The sequence below is a fragment of the Asparagus officinalis genome, chromosome 3, assembly GCF_001876935.1.
Source record: "Asparagus officinalis chromosome 3, Aspof.V1, whole genome shotgun sequence".
NCBI classification, from domain to species: domain Eukaryota; kingdom Viridiplantae; phylum Streptophyta; class Magnoliopsida; order Asparagales; family Asparagaceae; genus Asparagus; species Asparagus officinalis.
Window position 1 is genome coordinate 37,569,795 of NC_033796.1, and position 11,630 is coordinate 37,581,424.

The 11,630-nt window shown below is 39.4% G+C and overlaps 1 protein-coding gene across 1 annotated transcript; it reads right to left on the reverse strand.

The window, feature by feature from the left end:
* LOC109833824 (probable glycosyltransferase At5g03795) lies at positions 316–10,889 on the reverse strand. The gene is made up of 4 exons (XM_020401650.1): positions 10,147–10,889; positions 2,234–2,451; positions 1,755–2,103; positions 316–1,131 (listed from the first exon to the last, which is right to left on the reverse strand). The coding sequence occupies exons 1-4, from the start codon at positions 10,525–10,527 to the stop codon at positions 457–459; spliced, it is 1,623 nt and encodes a 540-aa protein (XP_020257239.1). The 5' UTR covers positions 10,528–10,889; the 3' UTR covers positions 316–456.

The following is an 11,630-nucleotide window of genomic DNA, read 5'->3' on the forward strand; positions in this document are numbered from 1 at the left end:
AGTGTTATCTTTCGTGTTCCATAAAATAAAAGGTCAATACTTATTAAGAATTTAAAAGCCTTAAAATGCAGATACATAAACCACAGAAAGCATATCATAACACATCATAAAGTTGGTGACTTGAATCTATATTTATAACACGAACATAAGGACGTTTCGGATGAACACAATGCACATATCCACATATACGACAATATACTTTTTAGTTTGTATGTATCTAGGATTTTTTTTAATGTTTTTTCAAAACAATAATACTAATGCTAGCAAACTAGTAACATCAACGAAACCCTCAAACAAAAACGGACAAACAAAGACAAGCATCAAAGGTATCACTTTATTCACTGAACAATATATCTCAACATTTACCCTGATACACAATCAGCAAGAATGCTCAGTATCCATTACCAACACACATGAAAACAACAAACATAAATCAATTACATTTTACAAGCATTTTTAACTATAATCTGAACCTTGAATCCGAACATTGAGCCTCCGAAGCCATATAGAATGAAGGATCATATGAAACACATCAAACCTCTGTGGAGATTCATTTATCACGAAATGCCTCTGCACCATTTTCACCCTCCTTTGCATCCTGATGTACTGCCTTGGCGATATGCTTGATAATATCTTCTTGATATTGGGTATATCCTTAACTTCAATCTGTACCGAAAATGCCTTCCAATTAAGCACATCGCTGAAAGGCAACACATAGTTATCGGAGATTATAACTGGCACACACTCGAGGTATACTGCTTCAACTATTCTCGGACTAGCGACCTCATATCCACTCGGGCAGAGGCAATACTTGCTCTTTCTCATCATGTCGTAGTAGGATACACCCTTTGGGAGGTACTGATGGACTTGGACATCTTCATCTTTGCCTTGCCATTGTTTAACGAGGATGGACCGGATGTAGCCATGGACCCCACCAGCGAAGAAGGCAAGGAATGGGCGACGAGAAGGAGATGGGCCTCCGATGAGTCCGGTGGTGACTCCAGTTTTGAGGTTGATCTCGGGTAGAGATACGTCTTTTGAGGGATTGAAGCCCTCGGATGCATTGGCGTTGCAGAGGACTCGGATGGAATTGGAATAGAGGTATGATGATGCAGCGGATGCGAGAGGCCCCTGTGACCGTTAGAATGTCAGAGAAAATAATGAATTAGAGGTATGATGATGCAGCGGATGCGAGAGGCCCCTGTGACCGTTAGAATGTCAGAGAAAATAATGAATGGAGAATGGAAGTTTCAGTTGATCCGTCTAGGCCCCTGTGACCGTTAGAATGTCAGAGAAAATAATGAATGGAGAATGGAAGTTTCAGTTGATCCGTCTTCTTTTTTTTCATACACATGAATGAAAATGTTTAATGAAACAAACAAATAGAAACATGGTGTCACCCGGAGAATTTTAATGCTGTTCTTTAGTAGAAGATCAAGGTTGAAAGAACTTACTGGAACAGTATACAGTCTATATCCCATATGGGTTAAGGATATCATGCTTATGTGGTTACAAAATTAGTAGGTGGCAGAAATTTTTTTATGTTCATCCTACGGGAAAACATAAGGTTAATCAACCTGCTCAAAACAATTCAACTAGCAAACAGTTGAAATATAAGTAAAAAAGCCCCTTAAAGTTTGTTTGCCATTTGCATTTGCAGATGACATTTTCCTGAAAAGGTTATAGTGAAATATATACAAAAATAAACAACCAAATTGAGCTGAAATTCCAAAGGAATCAAGGGTCTTACTTACCCAATCATGGCATGAGAGCATGAAATGATCTGCTCCGAGGCTTCTATTCCAATATGGGTATTTTCCACCAACTACATTGATATAGTCGACAATGGTCCGTTTCAATGGTCTAAGATCATAAGTGTTTGGCTGGTAAAGGAATTTGACCATCTCGACAACACTGAATGGAAGAAAGAAGACGTGTGCTCGGTCTGGATCCTTCGTCCTTAGCTTGCTTCCCATCTCCATGGCATATATGAATCTCCCCTCCATCGAATATATGCTTTTACATGGGCCATCATGAAACAATGGAGCTTCTCCTTCTTCATAAACATAAATCCTAAACAACTTCTCCATCTCCAAGTAACTCCTGCATAATTTTGGAAGAAATGTAAATATGTTTTTCCTCAATGTGTCCCATCATTTATAAAGATAACTAATTGTAGCTTAAATCATGATATAGCTTTAAGGTTGCAATTTTAAAGGTCCCTGCTTGATACCGATGAAATGCATAGGCATTGCGATATATGGGGCCTTGAGGAACATAATCCTTGTCTTCTATCGAGGACTTGAAACTTGGAACTCGAGTTGCTTCTTGAATCGCAGCACGAGCTCTTGAAAGACCAAGTTCTACTCTCTCTAGCTTAATGTCTCTTCTCTTCACACTTTTGGGTTTTGAACGAGAAACCTTTGCTTCAGAGCTTTCAGAGAACCCCGACTGTCAATTATAACAAAAGATCAAAGTTTTAGCATATTGCAATTTGCAAAATGAAAGACCAAGTTTATAACAAACTTCAAACCCGCCGCTCTTTCCGTCTGAACCTTGACCGCTCCCGCGCTCTCTCTCCATCGCCATCGCCATCGCCCGTTGCGGCCCTCGTCTCGACGAGATCCACCTTCGACACTCAAAGCTCTTCCCTCGCCCTAGCCGCCGGCCACATCGACCGCGCCGTCGGCCCCGCCGCCGCCATCCACTCTTCTCAACACCCTCGAGATCTGTGTGAGAGAGAAAGATCTGTGAAGAGAAAGAGTGAGAGAGAAATCACATGAGACTGCCCAACTGCCCTCTTTTATCCAAGGCCAAAAAAAGGCCCATCTTCAGGCCCATATGAAAAATCTCATTCAATTCATCTCCTTGATTCAAGAGACCTAAACTAATTACTTCAGTCTCTTTCTCATCAGCCTCTAAAGTTGCCTTCTCAATCAACTCATTGATCTCCTCTGTGTGTGAAAACTTCCTATACTGAAAACCGTATATTAGAACTATCATCATCATTTAACTCACAATGGACAAGGAAGGACTCTACACCTTTCCACCCCTTGATGTGCAACTTACAAATATTAAAAATTACACCGCATGGTCTCTTACTATGTAGTATAATATTCGAGCTTTCACACTATGGGGTTATATTGACGGATTTCTTCGTTGTCCATCCAAAACTATTATTGTACCTTCATTATCTACATCTTCTGTATCAAAAGTCGCTTCTAGTGATTCTACTACTAATGATTCTCAGATCACTTATTCTCAGTAGATATCTACTGATCAACAGATCATGACATATATTATGCGTTCTGTAGCTATTCATATTCGGCTCTCTCTTGGATGAGCATCTTCATCTCGTGAGCAGTGGCTAGCTCTCAGTCGCATGTTTGTTCAGACTGGTGCTGCTCGTGAGTATCAACTTCACCAAGCTCTTCAGGATGCACGTCAGGGTGATCGGTCTGTTCAAGAATTCTATTCCTTATTATCAGGCTACTGGGAGGAATTGCAGATGATGGAGGAACCTATTCCTGAGACGCTTTCAGACTTTACCATAGCATTCCAGAAACAACGTGACCGTCAACAGTTGTATCACTTTGTCATGCGCCTTCGCTCTGAGTTCGAAAGCTTACGTGGACACATTCTTCATCGCAGTCCTCTCCCCAGTCTCCGTGAATCCGTGGCTGAGTTCATAGCTGAAGAGACGCGCCTTCAGATGCTCTCCCCTCCAGTTATTGCATCTCAGCCATTACCCTCATCACATACTGTACTAGCTACTCCTCAGCAATTCTCTTCCTATCGGAGGCCTTCTAACAGCACATCTGATTCCAATCGGCAACTATATTGTCGTTATTGTAAGAAGCCGGGTCATCTTATTGATAAATGTCGTAAAAGACCACCCCGTCCGACACCTGAGAAGACTCGATCTCCATTTGCTGCTTCGGCTGATGTTAGCCCTATTCCTCAAGGGCCGCAGACTTCTAGCTCTCTCTCCTCTGAGCAGTTGTCAGAGATTACTGCATTAATAACCAAGAATCTTGGGCTAAGTGGAACTGCCTCCAGTTCAGATTTTACTGCCTTGTCTGCTCATTCTGGTACTTCTACTCCTTGGATATTCGACTCAGGTGCATCTCATCATATGACCTTTGATAACTCCATTCTTACAAATTGTTCACCAGCTCCCACTTCATTATGCATTTTATACTGCTAATGACACTCCCCTTGCAGTCTCTCAGTTAGGTGATATTACTCCAAGTTCTGATAGTTCCGGTCATCTAACATTATCATCTGTTCTTCATATTCCCAAATTATCTATGCAACTTTTATCCATTGGGAAAATTGCTGATTCTGGTTGCACTATCTTATTTAATGCTAAATCTTGTGTTGTCCAGGATCACACTGGCCAGAAGATTGGGACAGGTCGTAGAGTTAATGGACTTTATCAGTTGGAGTCTCTACATCTTTCCACTCCATCCAACATTGGTCATGGCCTCTCTGTTTCTGATCTGTGGCACCGCCGCTTGGGTCATATCTCTGGTTCTTAAAACTTTTATCTGAATCAGGCGTATTAGGAAATTTAAAATTCTCTACTTTATCAAACTGTACTGGGTGTCGATTAGCTAAACAAATTGCCCTACCATTTTCATCCAGTAATAAAATTTCTTTAGCCCCATTTGATTTGATTCATTCTGATATCTGGGGACCTGCCCCATTACCATCATTGTCCGGTTATCGATATTATGTCAGTTTTATTGATGACTATTCTCGCTACACCTGGGTATATCTCATGCGTGCTCGTTCTGATATTCTAAATATTTATAAAGACTTTACAAATATGATCCACACCCAGTTTCATAAACGTATAAAGATATTTCGCTCTGATGGTGCCTGTGAATATATCTCTTCAGCAATGCAATCTATTTTAAAATCGCATGGCACTCTCTCTCAACAATCTTGTCCACACACTCATGAACAAAATGGTGTTGCTGAGAGAAAACATCGTCACATTCTCGATACCACTAGAGCTCTTCTGATATCAGCATCTGTACCTCGATATCTCTGGGCAGAAGCACTTCTGACTGCTGTTTACCTTATAAATATTACTCCATCTTCTGTATTAGCTGACACTTCTCCATATTTTCAACTTTTTAAATCTCAGTTTCGTTATTCTCTTCTTCGCACTTTTGGATGTGTCTGTTTTGTCCTACTTCCAACTCATGAACGAGATAAATTATCTCCACGCACTGCACGATGTATCTTTCTTGGCTATAGCACTGTTCACAAGGGGTATCGTTGTTATGAACCTACCACTCGAAGGCTTCGTATTGCCCGTCATGTGACATTCTTTGAGAATATTTCATATTATACTACTTCAGATTCAGATATCTCATTTCTTCAACCCCCTTCATTACCTTCCACTACTATACCTGTATCAGTAGTACCTGTACCTTTGTCTACTCAACCGACTCCCTCCTTCACTCCAATGGCATCAAACGATAGTGTTCTTGATTCATCCACACCACCTGAACATCCACCTACTACATCTCCTTTGCAGCAAGATACTCCTACTGATGTCCCCTCTACATCTGTGCCAGCTTCTCCCGATGTGACTCCTCCCCCTCGCCGCAATCCTCCACGAGATCGTCATCCCCCTGCTCGGTATGCTCAATGTGTCACTAGCACATATTCTCCTGAATTTGCCTCTTTTCTTGCTGCTATTCACTCTATACATGAACCTAACTCATATTCTGAGGCAGTTAAGTATCCAGAATGGCAACAAGCAATGACTGAAGAATTGGAGGCTTTTCGTCGGACTAATACTTGGGACCTTGTTCCTCTGCCTTCCGGTGTTAAACCGATAAGCTGCAAATGGATTTATAAGGTTAAGACTCGATCTGACGGTTCTATTGAGAGGTACAAAGCTCGTCTTGTAGCTCGGGGATTCTCACAAGAGTATGGCATTGACTATGAAGAAACTTTTGCTCCTGTTGCAAAAATGACATCCATTCGCACTCTCATTGCTGTTGCAGCTGCAAAACATTGGCCTTTGTATCAAATGGATGTTAAAAATGCTTTTCTTAATGGCGATCTATCTGAGACAGTGTACATGCAGCCGCCTCCTGGTTTTTCTGCTCCTCTAGGACATGCATGTCGCCTTCGTCGTGCTATATATGGTCTCAAACAGGCTCCTCGGGCTTGGTTTGAGCGCTTTCGGCAATCTCTTCTTTCTATTGGTTTCATTGAGAGCCTAGCTGACTACGCTCTATTTTATCGGTCCTCAGCCTCCGGTACAGTCATTCTATTACTTTATGTTGATGACATGATAATCACTGGGAGTGATTCTTCTGCCATTACTTCCTTAAAGCAGCATCTTCAGAGACAATTTGAGATGAAAGATCTTGGATCCCTTCGTTACTTCTTGGGTATTGAGGTTGCTTCCTCCTCCCGAGGCTATCTTCTCTCTCAGCAGAAGTACATTGCAGACATTCTTGAGCGAGCTACTCTCAGTGATCCTTCTATTGCTACCTCTCCTCTCTCCACACCGATGGAAATGAACTTGAAGCTTCGACATGATGATGGTGATCCCTTATCTCAGCCTACTCGATATAGGGAACTTGTCGGAGCATTGGTTTATCTTTCAGCAACACGTCCGGATATCGCCTATGCAGTACATATCTTGAGCCAGTTTGTCAGTAATCCGACTTCCATCCACTATGCAGCTCTCATTCGGGTTCTTCGATATCTACGTGGCACTATAACCCAGTCATTATTTTTCCCTTCAGACTCATCTTTATCTCTTCGTGCATATTCTGATGCTGGATGGGCTGATGATCCGGACACTCGGCGTTCCACTACTGGCTTTTGTATTTTTCTGGGATCATCTCCCATCTCTTGGCGTAGTAAACGTCAAGCCGTTGTCTCTCGTTCTAGTACGGAGTCCGAGTACAGGGCGTTGGCAGACACCACAGTTGAGCTAAAATGGCTCCGCACTCTTCTGCGAGATCTTGATGTCTTTATTACTTCCCCTATCACTTTATATTGTGATAATCAGAGTGCCATCTCCATTTCCACAAATCCGGTCTTTCATGAGCGTACCAAACATATTGAAGTAGATTGTCATGTGGTTCGACAGGAGCATGTTGCTGGAAACATTACACTCACATATATTGTTTCTAAGGATCAAGTTGCAGATTTGTTTACCAAGGCTCAAACAATCTCTCAATTTCGTTCCTTCTTATCCAAACTCTCGGTTTTTAATCCACCGTGACTTTGCGGGGGGCTGTTAAAGTCATCATCTCCGGCTGTTAATGTCAACACCACCGGCCTACGGCTACAGTGCCGCCGCCCTATGGCCGCCCTAGCTACAGTGCTACCTATCGTTCAGCTCATATTATATTGTGTAATCTTGTGTATATATAGCTTGTAATCTACCCAAACACATAATCAAGAAACAAGAGTTCTCTTCAATACCTGTTTAACAGACATTTTTTCGGATGAGACCCAAAGACAACCTAAAATTCTAATATGAACTCTCATGGCAACAAAATTATGTGAATCTTAACTTGTGCCTATTCTGAATTAGAGGGGTGAAAATTAAATGCTTCAGAAGCTCAGCTCACATCACTTCATGTGTTGTAGGAATCAATGGATAGCTCACCAATAGCAGCCATGAGCAAGCATTATCAATACAATGAAGTCCCTCCTAATATCAATCCACGTGTTGCACAATGTACAGGTGCTCTATAATGTCTCCGACATTCACCACATTTAGAATAATTTAAGGCACATATTTTGGCGATAACCCTCTACATGCACAAATATATGTACAATGATCATATAAAATGATATTATGCACAATTAAAGTTATTTTTTCTCTTAAATGCCTGTTAAATCACTCATGAAATTGGGATCTACGCTATCGTAAAAATCCATCATTTCCTCTGATCAGAGAAATGGGAAAATTATGTAGAATTTCAGTCCATCTACTAGTGATGGATTCATAGTACCTATGTCAACACGGGCATCAGCACTTGTAAGAGTGGTCTCATTGGCATCGTCTTAGCCTGATGAAAAGGAGGATTGAAGGTATTTTACCAAAAGTAGACATATAAAAGCTTCACTGGCTGATTATTAACACACTACACACTACATGTGGATGATATAAATAGGAGTATAGAACTAGCTATATATGCTAGGTAGATAAATGGCGCAGTTACTCTTTGCATTGGCCTATAGTCTAAGGATACATGCTGCAATAATTTGTCTTGGATATTTATGATGGACCTGTATGAGGCAGATATATCTTGAATCTTATCTATTACGTGCTATAGCGTAGTGATAGTCAATTAATGGATTTGGACTGGTCCATGGGCAAATGGTCCAATTTGCACATACATGTAGCATACATTTGACCTTTCTAAACCTGCTACTAATCTAGCTTTAGAAGACTGAAAAAGAGTAAAGTCAAAATCAGGTTTCACATTTATCCTGTTTCCAATAAGCTTCCTAATGTGCCAATTCTAGCAAAAGTTAATCATGTAAATCGTGTCACTTTTACTTCAGCTATTAACTCTATCTAATTTAACTGTTAGTGCGTATAACTACTAAGCAGGCTATCTCGCTAGTGGTTGCATTCTTATGAATCCATATAAACCCAGTAAAATGATTATTTCTACGACCGATACCCTTCCACTAATTAAGCAATGTGAAATGATTTCAGGGACCCAAGTCTAAACATTTGGCTCGATTAAGCTAGGATTATCAGGCCCTTTGAGGTCACTACTTATTGTACTAGGTCATTAATTAAATAGAGGGAAATTATTCGAAACATCTCATCCACAAATGGCAAACGTCGTCACGCAAAACCCTCAAACTGCAGGGGATTTCTGAAGTTTACTCAAAACTAAAAAGCAATAATAGAAAACTCGCTGGTGAGGAAAAGAACACCATAAATAAATCAAAAAAAGAAAAAGAAAATGACGGGTTCTTTATCTTCATGATGTGCCTATCAGAATAAATAGACCAATTCAAAATCTTCTCCTTGCCTTCGTATATGTGGTATAAACTTGGCCCCAAAACCAACACAAAATGCTAAAAAGGGCTCAACATCAATGGGTATATTTGTGGACCATCATGGTGCTAAACTATAAAGATGGACAATAAAGATGGAATCAGGTTCTTGTTCGACAAAAAGGGCGACCTCTCAAGAGTCTTCTCTTTGAAGACATATTTAAATTAATAACTTGAGGTGGCAGCACTATTTAAGTAAAAGTTAGATAAAAGTACAATAATTAAGAGGAAAAAGGTAAAATTAATAGTTCTTAACCATCACCACAACTTAAGACTTCGAAGTTTTAATGTAGCGCAAGAGCCTTCTCTTTGAAGACATATTTAAATTAATAGATTTTTAGAAGAAATAGTATTTTGATTTTATTCGTAAAAAGGATTCTCAACCTAGGGGCATTCTAGAGCATAAAATTATGGATCTCTCAGTTGTCGGCATAACTTCGAAGTCATGGTGCAGTGGAAGGACTCTAATTATAAGTGTGCTTTAATATTTAGCCAACTAAGGTAAGTTATTCCTAGCTAATATATGTAGACTTAACAATTCAAATTTAAAAGTTATTTGAAGTACATACTTATAATCCTTACAAATGGTTTAGATAGTCATGGTTGAGTTACTAATCACTAGTCACTCAACTAATATATCGACTGACATTATATTCTTGGTCTTCTTTTCCCTTCAGAGTTTTACCATTGTTTCAAGTCTTTGCACGTGCACCTAGCGGACGCTTTCTCCTTTGATCCAAAATCAGCAATAGTACTAGAAAAAATAATAATAAACGTTGTTCTCGACATAAATTAATAAATAATAAAAGTACTGCTACCGAATATTACTGTTCTCTAAAAAATACTATCCCTTCAAAAGTAAGAATTATGAGTGCATAGAAAAAGTTTTAAGTGAATAACAAATGAAAAACAATGGTTTTTCTCGTGTAATTCCTACGTAATCATAGTTTCTTCCAAAGAGAGTAAATAATAAATAAAAAGAATAATAATTAGAAACAGGAAAAAGAAAGCAATTGGGATACATGTAGGAGAAAAAAAAAAAGAAAAGGAACACCATAAAATAAACTGAAGAGTTCTTACATTTTCCGGTGCCGGGCTCGGAGAAGCCGAAGGAGACATAAGAACATGAGAGACTTGATCATCAAGAGAAGAATTTTGGAGGGCTGACTTCGCATGTTCACCTCCTTCTTTCTCCAAAACTATATCCATATGAAAATTCTCATGTTCCTCTTCACCTCTAATACTACTTACAAAACTACTACTATCATTAATACTATTAGAAGAAGAAGAAGAAGAAGTGGAGGAGGAGAGCCAAGAAGTAGAAGAACTAGAATCAAAACGAAAAGCAACAAAAGAGACCACTAAGAGAGGAACAAGAACGACTACAACCACCCAAGATGAAGAAGACCTTGCAATACTCCTCCAAAAAGAAGAGGAAGAAGATGAAGGAGAATCTCTCATGATGAAGCTACAAGCTAAATTAACTCCTCTCTCTCTCTCTCTCCCTCTCTCTCTCTCTCTCTCTCTCGTCTATATAATGATATATAATTATACAAACACATCTAAACTAAAAGCCAATTAACTCCCCTCCCTTTCTCTAGTACTATTTAATGATAAACATGTATATGTAAATGCTTATTTACTTATGGCATGGCATCATTGCGGTGATCTTCTTCCAACTTTGAGTTCAATTAAGAGATATTACAGCTGTAGAGGTTGCTAAATGGAGAGAGATTGAGAGAGATGGAGAGAGAGAAGCGAGTAGAAGGAAGTAATTTAAGAGAGAGAGAGCGTGAGAGAGTTAAAGAGGGAAGTAAATTTTGAGGCAATTACAAATGTCGCGTGCGGTGTTGCGGTGCTTGGGCGGCGCCCTTGACACGAGGACCGGACTCGATGGTGCGGTCATGCGGCGTTCGGACCCTGAACCCTGCTCTGAGCCCATTTATTTCTTTTTGGCAAATTTTATTCAGCCCCCTTACTTCTTTTTTTTTGCCAAATTTCATTCGGCCCCGATGATTGGTAAGTAAGTTTTTGACGGACCCTATACCATTCACGTTTGGTTTTACTGCTGATGTAGCTAGTTCATCGTATCCGAAGCATGGTGCCCTGAAAAATAAATTTGAAGTAAATCTGAACATCAGATTAGTATTCTTGAATGGGGAAAATGACTTATCATAAAATAAGAAAACAACAAGATTGTATCAGTTATAATTCATTATTATTATTGTAAAAAGAAAACAAGCAGACAATGTTTAAGTGTTAAAACATGTATTTAAATAAACTTTTCCTAATCGTGATCTAAATTTTCATTCTATTGTTAATTGTATTGCTTGAAAAACAAATAGACAATGCATAGATTTGGCATGTATTTGCAAATTTGGCGAAATAAGCTTCTATTATAATTTAAGTCTGTGGATTCCGAACAATATTTAAAGTATTTATAAACTTTTTATCTAAAAAATACCTATAACTTTTTGGGTGGATGGTAAATTGATAAGCCGCCAATAGTGTGGAAGCAAATTGAGAGTGGGAAAATATTTATTTATATTTTTGTGCAGAATAAG

Excerpts from the sequence above, each read along its gene's own strand:
- LOC109833824 (XM_020401650.1), bottom strand. The coding sequence starts at position 10,527 with ATGAGAGATTCTCCTTCATCTTCTTCCTCTTCTTTTTGGAGGAGTATT. Across the intron at positions 2,104-2,233 it reads AATGCCTATGCATTTCATCG|GAGTTACTTGGAGATGGAGA; the intron begins GTATCAAGCAGG and ends AAAATTATGCAG. Across the intron at positions 1,132-1,754 it reads TGCTCTCATGCCATGATTGG|GGGCCTCTCGCATCCGCTGC; the intron begins GTAAGTAAGACC and ends TAACGGTCACAG.